This window comes from Stegostoma tigrinum, chromosome 38 (genome assembly GCF_030684315.1).
Source record: "Stegostoma tigrinum isolate sSteTig4 chromosome 38, sSteTig4.hap1, whole genome shotgun sequence".
Classification (NCBI taxonomy): Eukaryota; Metazoa; Chordata; class Chondrichthyes; order Orectolobiformes; family Stegostomatidae; genus Stegostoma; species Stegostoma tigrinum.
In genome coordinates, this window is record NC_081391.1 from 25,397,154 (window position 1) to 25,413,978 (window position 16,825).

Here is a 16,825-nt window from a genome sequence, read left to right on the forward strand (position 1 = left end):
TTCCAGCAGATCGGAATCCTGGCTGCAGCACAGGAAAGGATGCTCAGAACTGGACTCAGCACCAAAATAAGAAAGACTAATTCTTATGCCAATAGAAATATGGGCTATATCCAGAATGACCACAACCTCCCGGAATAATAACAAATGGGAGAGGTGGAGAGATTTGTCTGAATCACCAGTCACTCAGTATTACACATTCTGATCTTTGACTCCTGGTCCAGTCAGGTTTGTAACTGGGGCAGGGGGATTTTTTGGAGTTGTTCACAGTGTGGTTACCTTTGGTCCTTCCTGTTAGCAGATGGTAGCAACCACAACGTCACGTGGTTCCCTCTGACTGTCGATAGGAATGGTATAAAAAGCTCGAGCCGACCTGCAACTCCTCAACAATCACAGAACTGCCAGGCTTTGGGATTCTCAGCGTTCAAAGCAAGGTCAAGTGAAGATGAGGAGCCTGTTTCTGCTCGCTATCCTCGGGCTCTTAGGCCAGTCCTGTGGCAGAGGTACGGAATTCTGTCTTGTCTAATTAATTCAGCAGCTTCAAATGTTCAGCTGCGAGTAAGAAATAATCTGTGTGTGCAGGTTATGATACATTAAATATATGGTTTGGAAACATTTCTACAAAAACCTTTCAACCTTAGAATGCCCCCTTCGATCATTTTCCAGTTAATGAAGCATTTTAATGTGTTATCTCTGTTACAATAGTGTAATTTATTTAACTATTTCTGTAACTACCACTTACATTTTCAGCCTCCTATTTGTGATACAGTTAGAAAGCTCTCAATGTCAAGGCTGCAGGGTTATTTATTGGGACTGATTCCCACACCCACCCACACGCAGTCCATCCTTCGTTGCCCAATATTCTGAGAACAGGGAAGCTTTAGAATTTGGGTAAAACCACTGAATTAATAATCCAATACAAAACTAAAATGTAACAACTGAAGATGATAGAAATCCATGCTGGAGAAACTCAGCAGATCTGGCAGCATCCGTTGTGAAGAAGGATCACTGGACCAGAGCATTAACTCTGATTTCTCTGTCTGCAGATGCGGCCAGAACTTCTGCAGTTTTCCGAATTTATTGTTTCTGTTTCGAGTAATTCAGAACCCCAGGCTTGTGTTCTGGGTTTGAACCCCACCATGAATTCAATAGAAATCTGGAATAAAGCATTAGCCCAATCATAGCCATGTAATCATTTTCAATTGTTGTAAGAATCCATCTGAGTCATTAATGCCCTTCAGGGAAGGAAACTGCCATCCTCACATGACTCCAGACCCACAGCAATGTGGTTGAATCTGAACTGCCTCTTGGGCAACTAGGGATGGGCAATAAATGCTGAGCCTAGCTGGTGAAGCCCACATTGTGTGAGGGGATGACATTAAGGACCTCAAGGCCCTTTAGACCCCATGAACATTAACTTAGGGATAGTGACTGTGAAGCTGCGTGCTGGCCCTGCGACCCTTTGGTCTCACAGTCTCCCAAAACAGCAGCTTGGGTTCCTTCCCACAAATCCTGTGATCAAAGCCTCTTTCTCCTGCAGCATCCTCTCCAACACAGGAAGGGGTTAAGCTCCCCCATTCTTGCCCGGTAGGCAGCTAGAGAGAGTGATGGTGTTCTGAAATCAGCAGGATAATACCTCAGGGAAAGGCTCTTTGATACAAAGCAGCCACATGGACAGGTGCCAAAGGGCAGTAATACCTGCAGTAGGGCGCAGCTTCCTGAAGCTAATCCAGGGTGACATTCCCTCTCTCAGGAGAGCCTGCCCCATTCAGACGGACCGATAGACATGATCAGCTGGGAAGCCACTGGTCTAATGTTTTACTAACACTGAGCTTTGCAAATTGCCCTTTCAGGAATACACACAAGGGCTACAGCTCTAAAGGGGGTACAGGAGCAGAGGGATCAGGGTACAGATGACTGAAGATGACAGGATGGATTGAGATTGTATGAAATAAACCATACAGTGTTCTCAGTTTTATAGACAGGGCACTGGGCCTAAGAGCAAGGAGGTAATATTTAACTTGTAAACAATACTCCTTAGACCTCAGCTGGAAGATTCTTTACAGTTCTGTTAACCACATTACAGGAGAGATGTGATGCATTGGAGCCAATGCAGAAGAGATTTACAGGCATGGTTCCAGAGATGAGGAATTTCAGTGATGAGGATAGATTGAAGGAGCTGGGATTGTTGCCCTTGGACAGAAGACTGAGAGGAGATTTGATCTAAGAGAGGAGGCATGGTCAATTGAGGAATCCAAGAGGGGATTGGATGGTTATTTAGAGAGAAATAGAAGGCAGAAGGAGAAAGCAGGAGATTGGCAATGAGAGAATGATGCTTGTTTGAAGAGACAGAACAAACATGATTGGCAGAATGGCCTCTTTCTGCTCCCTAATGCTTCTGTGATTCTGTGAAAGATTGTTTTAATCTCACCGTGTCTCTTTCTCTCTCTCTGTTTATTGCAGTTATTTTAAGCCGTTCTGATGAGAGTTTGGCTGCTGGTCAGTATTATCGACTTTCTTCTTCACTTTCCATCACATTCCCCTCTGAGATTTTATTGTGATTTCAATGAGATTTCATTTTCATATTTAATTACGTCTTTTTTGTTTCTACAGATAGACAAGAATCTGCTGATATTAAAGGTTTGTGCGTTTTAATATTTGAACAGGATTCTGAATGACCTTGGTTAAATTGACTAATTGTTGTCTTGAGCAGTTACAGAGGCAAATAGCACTCGTGCACAGGGTGTCTCACTGAACAGAATGGAGTCTGACATGAGAGCTCACATGAAGGATGGGCTCATTGTCTGTGTTAAAGAATTACATTGATTACTGAGAGAGACAGAAAGAGAAATCAAGAAAAGGAATGATGGAAGGAGAAAGGGAGATGGAGCAGAGACAAAAGCTAATGCAGAATAAGAGACAGACAAGGCAAAAGAAAGTCAAGGCTGACAAAAAGAATGAAACTGCGGATGCTATAAATCAGACACAAAACCAAAATTTGCTGGAAAATCTCAGCAGTTCTCACAGTATCTGTGGACAGAAGTCAGAGTTAACATTTCAGGCCCAGTGACCACTGAACTTGAAATATTAACTGATTTCTGTCCAAAAATGCTGCAGACCTGCTGAGCTTTGCCAGCAATTTCTGGTTTTGAAACAGAATAACAGGCCAAGTTGCTTTCTACAGCTTATCTGGTTATTCGCACTGCTCTGTCATCCATCTCGGAATAAAACAGAGACTGAGCTGAACAGACAGTGAGAGACTGACAGAGAATGTTTAACAGAAAGTGTACGTTTCTCGCAGGAAATTAACTTATTGTTCCCTGTCCTTCTGTTAAGACAATGTGATGAAGGAGCATGAGTAAGCCATTCAGCCCATCAACGCTGCTCTGCCATTCAATGAGATCATGGCTGATCTGATAATCCTCAACTACACTTTCCTGCCATTTCCCCATAGCACTCGATTCTTTTCCTGTTTAAAAATCTCTCTACCTCAGGCTTGAATATACTTAACTATCCAACCTCGACAGGCGTCTGCAGTAAGGAATTCCATTGATTCACAATCCTCTGAAAGAAGAAATTCCCCTGTATCTATGTAAATGTGTGATGCCTTTACTCTGAGATGATGCCCCTATGGTCCCGGACTGTCCCACAAGGAGAAACAATCTTTCCACATCTCCCCTGCCAACTCCCCCAAGGAGCTTGTCTATTTCTATAAGGTCACTTCTTACTCTTCTAAACCCCGATGAGGACAGGCCCAACTGACAGAACTGCTCCTTGTAAGGCAGTCCGTCCATCTCCGGGATCAGCTGAGTGAAGCCTTCTAGTTGAGGATATTCTGGATCTGCCTGTTTTACTATCTCTGACAGAGGGTCAGCAGTGGAGTTCCTCATGGACCCCCAGTGTCACAGTGGCCTACTCCCTGCTCCACACACATGCTGAGATGTGAATCCTTCTGGTGACACTGTTCCTGCAGGAATTTTTCTCTTAAACTCATTGTCTCTCCTTTTTTTGCAGCTGTTTCCGGGCGTTCTTTAGAGAGTCTCAGAGACGGTCAGTACATAAATTTTCCTCATTCTCCTATCACTGTCCTCACCTCAGAACCCTCAGAAAGTGGGCCACGCTCACCCAGGGCCAATTCCTCATGGGTGATACAGCTGCTGATCTTCAGGAGTTATGTGGGCTACACAACCCAGTCTGAACTTGCTGCAGCCAATGCTCACACTGGGCCCTGTCAGGGGTCACAAGAACGTGGCACGGAGCAGGAACTCTGACTAATCTCCACCTTTCCAAATGCCTAGTGAGGCATGAGGTTAGTCCAAGCCTCTCTCATTAACTCCATGCCAATCGGCCCGCAGAGTACAAGCTGTGGCTCTTGACTTGTTGGAGATGTCCCCACCTGGGCAAGTGGACGGTATTCCATCCCACCCCTGATTTGTCCTTGTAGATGGAAGACAGGTTTTGGGGAGTCAGGTGGTGAGTAATGCACTGCAGGATTCCAAATGCCAAATGTTCTCTTGTAACCACTGCTGTGATAACTGCACAGAGGCCAGTATCCATCACCAAGTCACCGTTTAATTACACTTGAACAGTCCTTGACGTTAGGGCTGCTTCATTGAGACTCAGCTACCAGAATGTCAGCATCTGTGACCCTTCCCTTTTCAAACAGGGCTCTCTGATTGGACCAGATTAACCGCCCCAAACAGGGAACGTATTTTAAGAGGCCCAGCCAGCTGACCTTGTTACAGTCATTACGGTTATAACTGTATAGCTGGTCCAGGTCAGAGTCTGGTCAATGGTAATCCCTAGGATGTTAATTGTAGGAGATTCAGTGATGGAAACATCAAGAAGGGATGGTTGATTTTTCTCTTGCTAGAGAGATTGGAGATTATCACCCTATCTACCACCTTCAACATTCACTCCCGCCCTCAGTGTGTACCAGCTACAAAATGCACTGCAGATATTCACCCAGGCTCGTTAGACAGCACCTTCCAAACCCATGACCACTTTCATCTTGGAGGAACCCCTACCTGCTAAATCCCCTCCAAACTACTCACCATCCTGACTTGGAACCACTACCTTCTCAAGCAACTACAAACAGGCAACAAATGCTGGCCCAGCCAGCGGCACCCACATTGTGAAATAAACGGAACCCCAAACAGATAAACGATGACCTAAAGACAAATTGCTTCAAAGATTTTATCAGATATTAGTGTAATTTGAATTTCATACGTGTTTTCTTTCTGCTGATAAACAAGTGCATGTTGATATTAAGATAATAAAATGTGAGGCTGGATGAACACAGCAGGCCAAGCAGCATCTCAGGAGCACCTGAGATGCTGCTTGGCCTGCTGTGTTCATCCAGCCTCACATTTTATTATCTTGGAATCTCCAGCATCTGCAGTTCCCATTATCTCTGCATGTTGATATTGCAGGTTTGTATCTTTCAACACAAACTGATTCAAAGTGATCTGGGCTCTGTCAATAAATCTTTTATTGATGCACTACAAGATCATAGTGGCTCAAATGAACAATGCCTTTAGCTGTCTGTCCCTGTTCCTGTCTTATGACTGCATTAATCTATCCTCCACCTGAGAGAACAACAAATAGATAGAATAAGAGACAAAGTAAGAAAGTTAAACGGACAGACAGACACTTAGGTGTTAGGCTGCAAACAATACTCTCTCCTTCAAGACATGTTTCTTTAATCTCACTTTCTCTATATTTTGCAGTGATTTCGAGCCACTCTGATGAGAGCCTGGGAAATGGTCAGTATCCTGAGATTTCACCCTTCCCCTGACAGATAGTTCCCCAGGGTGACGGAGAGTGCGCTCTCATCACCCAGATCCTCCAACAACACCCAGAACAAAGCAGTTTGCTTGATTGGTGCCACAGCGTAAGGCCATTAGACACAGGAACAAGAGTGGCCCTCGAGCCCCTGATCTGAAATTCCTCACATCCACTTTCCTGCCCTTTCCCCATAACTCTTTATTCCCTGACCGATCAAGAATCTATTTCAGTCTTAAATATACACAAGGATTCTACTCACACAACTGTGGACTCAAGGCTGATTTCCCACACCTCAGCTGGCCAGGCCTGTTGTCAACACTCTGAAATTATTGATAACCTGGTCCACAATTTGTGAACTCAGCCCATAGCAGGTCTGGGACCTGGGCCTTATTGGGCAGGAGCCTCTCATCCCTGGTGTTGCTCTGACACAACTCATTATCCCTTCAGCCAAACTCTAACTGAATCCCCAACTTCCAAACCACTCACCTCCTGGAGTCCTGCAGCCTTGCCTTCTTAGGAGTTAACCCCAAACTGAAGGCCTGGAGATGGATTTCCATGCTCAGTCTGCACCAAACAGTATCCTGCAGTGATGTCAAAACTTCCTCAGGGTCTCGAGGGCCCTGAGAATCACCCAAACAGCTTCTGCATATCCTCAAGGTCTACCCCTTGAGAGAAGTCACTCTTGTTTGCAAGGTAGAAATGTCAGTGTTGTTTGATTCTCTGATAGACTGCTGGTGTCAAAGGGCTTTCCAGAACAAACCCTCCTTTGATGTGAGTACTAGCTATCAGCTGTTTCTTAAAGGAACACAGAGTTGTAGAGGAGCACAGAGGCTAACCCATCAATCCAACCAGTCCATGCTGAACATAATCTCAAACTAAACTTGTCCCATATACTTGCTCCTGGCCCATTTCCTTCCAAACCTTTCCTGTTTATGTACTGATCTAAGTGTCTTTTAAATGTTGTAACTGCGGCCGAATCCAACTCAGGAAGTTCATTCCACACATGAGCCTCCCTCTGTGTAAAACATTTGCCCCACATATCTTTTCTAAAATCTCTCGTCTCATTTTAAAAATAAGTCCCCTAATCTTAAAACTGCCCATCCTAGGGAAAAGACATCTACCATCAACTTATATACCCCCTCATGATTTTATAAGCTTCATAAGGTCGCCACTCAACCTCCTATGCTCTGGTGATAGAAGTCCCAGCCTATCCAGCTTTATGCTGTACAGCTTGTCACCCAGTACATAAACAGCCCCCTTCAATATTGAAGAAGTGATGCCTGGTTCATAAGGATGAATAATAACAAAACGAAACATTCAAATCAATATTTGTAATATCCACAACAGAGGAAGTTTATTAGTGCTTCTGTACATTTAGAAGGAATGAGCACTCTGTTATATTATGCCATTAATTTGCTGTTGGTTCTGTTCCAGATATGTTAGAGAATCCGATGCACTCAGAGGCTCGAGGTTAGTCTTTCTAGATTTTCAGCACTCACAATAACTACTGAATGGAGGTTGTCAGCCTTCATGATCAGCTCAGATCACCGGACGCAAAACGTTAACTCTGTTTTCTCCTTCACAGATGCTGCCAGACCTGCTGAGCTTTTCCAGCAACTTTGTTTTTGTTCCTGATGTACAGCATCTGCAGTTCTTTCAGTTTTTTATGATCAGCTTAGAACCTGGTCATGGCGCTTTGGCACTACACCCTGCTAGAGCCTATACTTCTGGGTAGAAAGATCCAGGTCTGAGTCCCACTGTGCCAGATGTCTGCCATCCCCTGTCCAACAACAGAGTAAACCAGAAGCTTCTCATCAGTAACTGGCAGAGAGAGAGCACACCTTCCCCCAGTGACAGCACTGTGCACCTGAGGAGGGGAAGAGAAGGCAGGCCACAGATAAGCAGTTGAGAACAAGGTTCTGGCTTGAAGCAGCGCAGTTCAGTTCACATTACTACAAGATTAACCACAGCAGATCAAAGATATGCCAGAAGTAGTCATGAGCAAGACTTACACTCACCGAGGAGACATCGGAACTCAACCTGCAGCTGACCCTAGTCCAACCCTGAGCTGGCCCTTCGAGCGATGGGAATGCAGCTCATGGTGAGCTGAGCCATTCAGTGGCTGCTGCAATGTGTGAGAGTGAGCAAAAAGCAACGTGTGACAGGGACACACTTTTCAATTGTGAACATTTCACACCCATTTTCCATTTAATCATCAAAAACCTGTTTCCATTTCAGATTCCAAAGAAAGCGGCGAAAGGAAAATCAAAGTGATCGGTTCGGGCCGAGATGATGGTTTGTAGATCTCTCTGTGTGGGACATTACTGACTGCGCTAATGTATGGGAGCTGGGTCCATTCAGGCTAACAAGCTCTTTACTGAAATGATACAAATACACACAGAGGCAGGGAACAAGAAGTAGAATGGAGAGCAAGATGATTACAAAACAGCAAATTGAAAGTCCTGGAGAAACTGAGCAGATCTGACAGCAGCTAAGGACAGAGAAATTGAATTGACAGAAACAGAGTTCTGAAGAACAGTCTGACTGTACTCATCACTTTGGCTCTGTTTCTCTCTCCACAGATACTATAAGCTCTGCTGAGATTCGCCAATACTTTACTCTGCATCTCAGAGCTCTGCAATCTCTCACCATCTACATAATATGCTTTTTTCATATTTTTTCTGCCAAAATCATGATTTCATGTATTCCCAACTGTACTCCATTTGCCTGGTCTTTGTGCACTCATTAACTTCCCTTTATCCCTTTCTTCCTTTGACACGTCCACTTCACAACTCCCTTTTCTAACTATTTCTAAGACATTAGCAAATTTAGTCAATATATCTTTGGTCCCACCATCCATAATTTGCGAAAATTTGAGATTCCAGCACTGATCCCTCTGGCACACCATTCATCACTACATCCTCACAACCCAAAATGACGCATTTGTGATGGCCCTCTATTTCTTTTTTGCTAGTCAATCATTTATCCATCCCAGTATGTTACCCCCTACTTAGGATCATAAAACCCACAGTGTGCAGAAGGAGGCCATTTGGCCCATTGCATCTGCAGCAACCCTCTGAAGAACATCCCACTCTATCCCCATATTTCTTATGGCTAATTTTCCTACTTTACATAGAGTCATAGAGTCATGCAGCACTTGGAGGAAACCAGAACACCCATGCAGACTTTGGGAGAACATGCTAACTCCACACAGTTACTCAAAGCCAGAGCCGAACCCAGATCGGTGGTGTTCTGAGGCAGCAATGCGAAACACTGAACTGCCGTGTCATTCCCATGATGGGCATTTATTTTCCACAATGACCTCTGATGCTGCATCTTATCACATCCTTCTGGAATCCCGTTAACAGCACATCCAGCTCTTCCCCATTACCCATAGCTCATGGTACTCCCTCAATACAGCCCAATTAATTTGTTAAACATCATGTCTTTGTCTCAAGACTTTCTTGACTCTCCCTAGGACCCAAAGCCATGACGGTCATTTGGAGAGGTGTGCAGTCACAGTGGGCTGGGAATCCTCCGTGTGTGCACTCACACTGCTGGGATTATCCAGACTTTTTCCAGGTGTCCTGCTTTAATGTCTTAAAGAGTGACTTCCAACAACTTCCCTCTGACAGATATTAAGATACTTCCCTCTAAGCTCCTGCTTTTAGTCTCCATTAATTTTGGAATGAAAGAGTTAGATGGATGGAGTTTAAAAACAGGGAGGTTATGCTGCAGCTCTATGGGGTGAGGGTGAGGCCACACCTGGAGTACAGTGTATAGTTTCGGTCTCTTTACTTGCTAAAGAATGTATTGGCACTGGACAGGGAGCAGAGGAGGTTCACTGGGTTCATTCTGAAGTTGAGAGGGTTGCCTTATGAGGATACATTGACTATACTCATTGGAATTGGGAAGAATGAGGGGGAACTTATAGAAGCATATAAAATTATGAAGGGAATAGATAATACAGAAGCGGAAAGATTGTTTCCACTCACAGGTGAAACTAAAACTAGAGGACATAGCCTCACAATAAAGGATGACCAGATTTAGAACTGAGTGGAGGAGAAACTGCGTGACTGAAAGGGTTGAGAACCTGAGGAATTCCCTGACCTGTGAAGTAGTTTATGCCAACTTGTTAAATGTTTTTAAGGCAAAGATAGATTTTTGAAAAGTGAAGGAAGTAAGGTGATGGTGAGCAAGTGGGTAAGTGGAGCTGAGTCCATGCTAAGATCAGTCATGTTCTTCCTGAAAGATGGAGCAGGCTCGATGGACAAGATGACCAACTCCTGCTTCTATTTCTTATGCTGTTAAGTTCTTACATTCACTAAGTAATGGTATGAAATTCAGCATCAATTCAGGTCTGGAGCTGTCCTCTGCCCAAGTGCTGAGAGTGGGGAGTGTTTGCAGTGAGGGTGGGGGGAGGTGGGTATCATTGAAAACCCTTCAGCTATCAGAACATGTGTGCTCTGGAAACTGAAACCCTGTTCCCTCTGTTTCAGACTCAGCAGAGAATAAGAGTGAGCCTGACACTAAAGGTATTTATCCCCATCATTCAACAACACATTACAGTTTCAGATTGAAATATCATTACAACAGGAGGAACAGAGTTAAATTATTCTGATAATGGGACACAGAGGCCACCCCGGGATTGGGAAACTGAAATTCTCTTCTTTCTAGTCCAGAAAAAAAATGAGTCACTCAGAGACTATGTATATTTCTGTTTTAATTCACTGTTGTTTCTAAACCCTTCTCATTTTCAGATTCCAAAGGAAGCGGCGAAAAGAAGATAAAAGTGATCAGCTCGGGACGAGATGATGGTTTGTAGATATCTCTGTGTGGGGCATTACTAACTGCGCTAATGCATGGGAGCTGGGTCCATGAGGATGAACAAGCTCTTTACTGAAATGATTCAAATACATGTGGAGGCAGGGGTCAAGGAGCAGAATGGGGGCAGTGAAAATGGGAACTGCAGATGCTGGAGAATCCAAGATAATAAAGTGTGAAGCTGGATGAACACAGCAGGCCAAGCAGCATCTCAGGAGCACAAAAGCTGACGTTTCGGGCCTAGACCCTTCATCAGAGCCACTGTGTTCATCCAGCTTCACACTTTATTATCTTAGAATGGGGGGCAAGCTGGTTATAAAACAGCAAACAGAAAGCTCTGGAGAAACACAACAGGTTTGACAGCAGCTATGGACAGAGAAATGGAATTGAGGGAAATAGAGTTCTGAAGAACAGAATGAGAGTCAGAATGGACTGAACACTTTAGCTCTGTTTCTTTCTCCACGGGTACTGCCAGACCTGCTTAACTTCTCCAATGCTTTTTGTTTTTTCCTGACATTTGTGTTCAATTTCCTTCATAATGAACAGAACATTCTGTTCTCTTCCTATTTACTTATTGTACAGGCAAGCCAACTTTTTCTGCTTTATCCAGCAGGACACTGAGATCCTTCAGCATCTCACAGCTCTGCAATCCCTCACCATCTACGTAATGTGCTTCTTTCATATTTATTTTCTGCCAAAATGGGACGATTTCAGGTTTTCCCAACCACACACCATTTACGTGTCTATGTGCATTCATACGGAAGTTTGCTCCACACCTTGTTATCTCAGATTCTCCAGCATCTGCAGTTCCTACTGTCTCTGAAACAAGTCCATCTGTGGTGACTACAGGAGAATCTCCCAGCTGTTGACCATTGGGAGATTCCTCCTCAACCGCCCCTTCCAGTAACTGAGGAACTCCTCCTGGAATCACAGTACGGCTTTTAGAGGGGCGCAATGGACGTGATTTTCACCACAGAGCAGCTGCAGGAGAAATGCAGAGAAAAGAACCTACCACTCCTTCAGTCTTACAAAGGCCTTTGACATCATCAATCTGAAAGCATTATGGAGTATTCTTCTCTGTTTTGGTTGACCATGAAGTTTGTCACCATCCTTTGCCTGCTCCATGACGACATGGAAGTTGTGGTAATGATAAATGGCTCCACCACCGGCCCATTCCTGCTCGGACTGCTGTCAAGCAGGGCTGCATCATCGTCCCAATATTGTTCTCAATCTATCTTGCTGCAATGTTTCACCTCACCATCGACATGCTCCCTGCTGGAAAGGACCTAACTTACATAACCAGCAGGAAATTATTCAACCTCTGCAGCCTTCAAGCCAAAACCAAAGTCACCCCAACTACAACATCGAGCTGCAATATACACATGATGTTTGCTTATGAGAAGTCTCAGAGAATGTACTCCAGACCATTGTCAGCCCTTTATGGGGGCATGTGAGAGCACGGCTCTCACCCTGAACATCTGCAAGGTGAAGATCCTTCATCAACCACGCCTGGCAATTTGAACCAAAACCCCCACCCCCAACACCTCCCCCACCAACCATTCATCAAGGTCTATGGGAAGAGAATGTTGACCACTTTCAATACCTTGGAATGTCCTGTGGCCAAAGCAGCTATTGGTGAAGAGTTGCAGCATTGCCGCCAATGTTCTAGCACAGCCTTCAGCAGCCTGAGGAGAAAGGTGTTAGAGAACAGATCCAATACAAAGATCATGGTTTATGTGAAGCCTCAGAGGAAGCATCAGGTGGTGGTTCCTGTGTGGCACTGAGACCTGGGCTGTGTACAAGGGACAGCTCAAGGCACTGGAACAGTACCACCAATGCTGTCTGTGCAAGATCCTGTGAACCCACTGGGAATAAATGCTCACCAACCCCAGTGTCCTCAACCAGGCCAACGTCCCCAGCATCAAAGCACTGACCCTGCCTTGATTGGCTGAAACGGGCTCGGCATGCTGTCCACATGACCAACACGAGACTCCCCCAAGCAGGTGCTCTACTCCCACTCTAGAACAGCAAGTGAGCCCCAGGGGGACAGGGGAAGTGCTTCAGTGATACCCTCAATGTTTCACTGGGTAAGTGCGACATTCCCACAGGCACCAGGGAATCACTGGCCCAAGTCTCTCCAAAGTGGAGGAGGAGATTCCAGGAAGGAGTCAAGCACCTCGAGACTTATTGTTGGGAAAAAATGGAAGCCAGGCGAAAGGAGTGCACTCCTACACAGTACCCACCCACCCCTTTCCATGAGTCATCTTTGTCTGCAGGGAACTGCCAATGATGATGATTTATGATGACCTTCTATTTCCTGTTCTTTAGCCAATCATCTGTCCGCCCCAGTTTGTGAACTCCTACTTAGGATCCACGGTGTGCAGAAAGAAGCCATTGGGCCCATTGGGTCTGTGTCAATCCTCCAAAGAGCATGTGACCCTCTCTCCATATTAATTATGGCTAATCTGCCAAACCTACACTATGGGAGGAACTATGGACTATGGGAGGAAATTGGACACCTTGCAGAAACTGATGCCGATATGGGTGCATCATGCAAGCTCGACACAGACAGTCATCCGGGGTGGAATCGAACCCAAGTCCATCGTACTGCAAGACAGCAGTGCTAACCACTGAGCCACCATCATCATGACCATTTATTTTCCACAATGACCTTTGATATTGTGTCTTATCACATGTCTCTGGAATCCCAGTCACAGTACATCCCGAACCTTCCCATTATCCACAGCTCATGGCACTCCCTTAACACACTAATTCATTTGCTAAACATCATTTCCCAGTCCCAAGACTTTCTTGACTCTTCCTAAAGCATTCAAGGGATAGTTGTTGCTACAGACAAGAATGTGTAAGGCAATGGAGAAAAGGCAGAAGGACTCAAAACCATGATGGTCATTTGGAGAGGTGTGCAGTCGCACTGCTGGGATTATCCAGACCTTTTCCAGGTGTCCTGCTTTAATGTCTTAAAGAGTGACTTCCAACAACTTCCCTCCGACAGATATTAAGATACTTCCCTCTAATTTCCTGCTTTTAGTCTCCAGCAATTTTGGAATGAAAGAGTTAATTAATTGAGTAATGGTCTGATATTCAGCTTGAAGTCATATCCAAAACTGTCCAGTGCCCAAGCGCTGAGTGTTGGGGTTGTTTGGATTGGGAGGGGGAGCATTGAAAACCTTTTGGATATCGGAAGGAGTGGGGTCTGGAAACTGAAATCCTTTTTGCTCTGTTTCAGATTCGGCAGAGAACGAGAGTGAGCCTGATACTAAAGGTACTTATCCCCATCATTCAACACCACGCCGCAATTACTCATTTAAATAACACTACAACAAAAGGGACAGGTTTAAAACTATTCTGATAATGGGACACACAGTCTCTTTTCGGATTGGGGATTTGAAATCTCTTCATTCTATTCCACATTCTGCACAGAGAACCAGTCACTCAGAAGGACAAGGTATTGATATTTCTGTTATAATCGATCCATATTTCTAACAACCATTGCCAAATAATCTATTGACAATTGACCCAATGATTCTGGGAATCTGTTTGGATCCATTGACCTTGGAGGGAAGCCCAGAGTCCAGAGTCAGTGCTCGGCTCACTGTTCCTGCATCTGAAGGGCTAAGAGGCTGGAATTGTGCGACTTAGGAATAATCTCAGCCCCAGGCAGGAAGTGAGACTCACACTCACCCTGGAGACTCTGGGATTCAACCTGCAGTTTCCTGGTGAAATAAGCTGACCCCAATCCAACCCTCAGCTGGCCCTTCGAGCGATGGGAATGCAGCTCATAGTGAGCTGAGCCATTCAGTGGCTGCTGAAACGTGTGAGTGTGAGCAAAAAGCAACGTGTGACATGGACACACTTTTCAATTGTGAACATTTCACACTCATTTTCCATTTGATCATCAAAAACCCATTTCCATTTCAGATTCCAAAGAAAGTGGCGAAAGGAAAATCAAAGTGATCAGTTTGGGACGAGATGATGGTTTGTAGATCTCTCCGCGTGGGGCATTACTGACTGCGCTAATACATGGGAGCTGGGTCCGTGAGGATTAATAAGCTTTTTATTGAAATGATTCAAATACACATGGGGACTGGGGACAAGGAGCAGGATGGAGAGCAAGCTGCTTACAAAGCAGCAGATAGATGGATCTGGAAAAATTGGGCTGATCTGGCAGCAGCTTTGGACCCAAAAATGGATTTGAGAGAAACAAGAGTTCTGAACGATGTTCAGCCGAGCTCCATTTCTCTCTCCCCAAATACTGCCAGAACTGCTGAGTTTCTCCAATTTTTTTTTGGCTTGTATCCTGATATTTGTGTTCAGAATCTTTCACAATAAATATGGACATTTTATTCTCTGACTTAGCCACTTGCTACACTGGCAAACCAACATTTTTAGCTTTATACGCAAGGACACTGAGATCCCTCTACATGTCAGAGCTCTGCAATTTCTCATTATCTACATAATGTGCATCATTCATACATTTTCTGCCATGGATCATTTCATGTTTTCCCAACTATACACCATTTGCCTTGTCTTTACACACTCACTAACCTCCCTTTATCCCTTTCTTCCTTTGTTATGTCCACTTCATAATTTCCTTTCCTCCCCATTTTTATTTTCAGTAGCGAATTTAGTCACCATACCTTCATTCCATCCATCCAAGTCCTTTCTAATAATGATGGAATGTTGTGGTGCTAACACTGATCCCTGTAGCACACCACTTATCATTACAACTTAATAACCAGAAATGAACCATTTATGATGAACCGCTGTTTTCTGTTCATTAGCCAATAGTCTACCCATCCCAGTATGTTACTTTCTACTTTGGATCAGAAAATCCCTTATGTGCAGAAAGCAGCCTTGAGGCCCACTGAGTCTGCACAGACCATTGGAAGGTCTTTTTTGTTGAGCAGTATTTACTATGGCCCAGTATTTACTATGGCCCAGTATTCACGATAGCCCAGTGTTTACTATGGCACAGTATTTACTATGGCCCAGTATTCACGATAGCCCAGTATTCACGATAGCCCAGTATTTACTATGGCCCAGTATTCACGATAGCCCAGTATTCACGATAGCCCAGTGTTTACTATGGCCCAGTATTTACTATGGCCCAGTGTTTACTATGGCCCAGTATTTACTATGGCCCAGTATTTACTATGGCACAGTATTTTCTATGGCCCAGTATTTACTATGGCCCAGTATTTACTATGGCCCAGTATTCACGATAGCCCAGTGTTTACTATGGCCCAGTATTTACTATGGCCCAGTGTTTACTATGGCACAGTATTTACTATGGCCCAGTATTTACTATGGCCCAGTGTTTACTGTGGCCCAGTATTTACTATGGCCCAGTGTTTACTATGGCCCAGTATTTACTATGGCCCAGTATTTACTATGGCCCAGTGTTTACTATGGCCCAGTATTTACTAGGGCCCAGTGTTTACTATGGCCCAGTATTTACTATGGCCCAGTATTTACTATGGCGCAGTATTTACTATGATCATAATGAATGATGGTGCTGGCCTGAAGGACCGAATGGCCTACTCCTGCACCTATTGTCAATTGTCTAGTGTCCACAGCTGATTCTACTACCTCAATACAGTAATTAATTAGTGAAAGGCCATTTCCCTGTCGCAGGACTTTCTTCACTGTCACTGGGATGGTTATTGCTACAGACAAGAATGTGTAAGGCAATGGAGAAAAGGCAGAAGGACTCAAAGCCATGATGGTCATTTGGAGAGGTGTGCAGTCACACTGCTGGGATTATCCAGACCTTTTCCAGGTGTCCTGCTTTAATGTCTTAAAGAGTGATTTCCAACAACTTCCCTCTGACAGATATTACTTTCCTCAAAGTTCCATTAATTTTGGAGTAAAAGAGATATGTTCATTGAGTAATGGTCAGATATTCAGCTTAAACTCTTATCGGCAGAGAATGAGCATGGGCTTGATACTGAAGGTATTTAGCCCCATCTTTCAACAGCACACCACAGTACCACATTTAACTATCATTACAACAAGAGCACACGCTTAAAACTATTCTGATAATGGGACACAGAGGCTCTTTTCGTATTGGGGATTTGAAATGTCTTTGCTCTATTCCAGATTCTGCACAAAGAACAAGTCAGTCAGAGGCTCAAGGTATTGATTTTTCAATTATAATCTATCCCTATTTCTAACAATCATTGCTGAATACTCTGTT

The 16,825-nt window shown here is 44.3% G+C and overlaps 1 protein-coding gene across 1 annotated transcript in view; it reads left to right on the forward strand.

Annotated features, from left to right (window-relative positions):
* Positions 1-360: 360 nt before the first annotated feature.
* The window catches only part of LOC125447207 (protein PFC0760c-like), a 124,505-nt gene continuing 108,040 nt past the window's right edge, over positions 361-16,825 (forward strand). The window contains exons 1-12 of the mRNA XM_059640742.1: positions 361-500; positions 2,461-2,496; positions 2,611-2,637; positions 4,012-4,047; positions 5,727-5,762; positions 7,219-7,254; positions 8,023-8,079; positions 10,284-10,319; positions 10,545-10,601; positions 13,856-13,891; positions 14,548-14,604; positions 16,729-16,764. Of these exons, the coding sequence (XP_059496725.1) occupies positions 443-500; positions 2,461-2,496; positions 2,611-2,637; positions 4,012-4,047; positions 5,727-5,762; positions 7,219-7,254; positions 8,023-8,079; positions 10,284-10,319; positions 10,545-10,601; positions 13,856-13,891; positions 14,548-14,604; positions 16,729-16,764 (508 nt within the window). The 5' untranslated portion in view covers positions 361-442. The remainder of the gene's footprint in view (positions 501-2,460; positions 2,497-2,610; positions 2,638-4,011; positions 4,048-5,726; positions 5,763-7,218; positions 7,255-8,022; positions 8,080-10,283; positions 10,320-10,544; positions 10,602-13,855; positions 13,892-14,547; positions 14,605-16,728; positions 16,765-16,825) is intronic.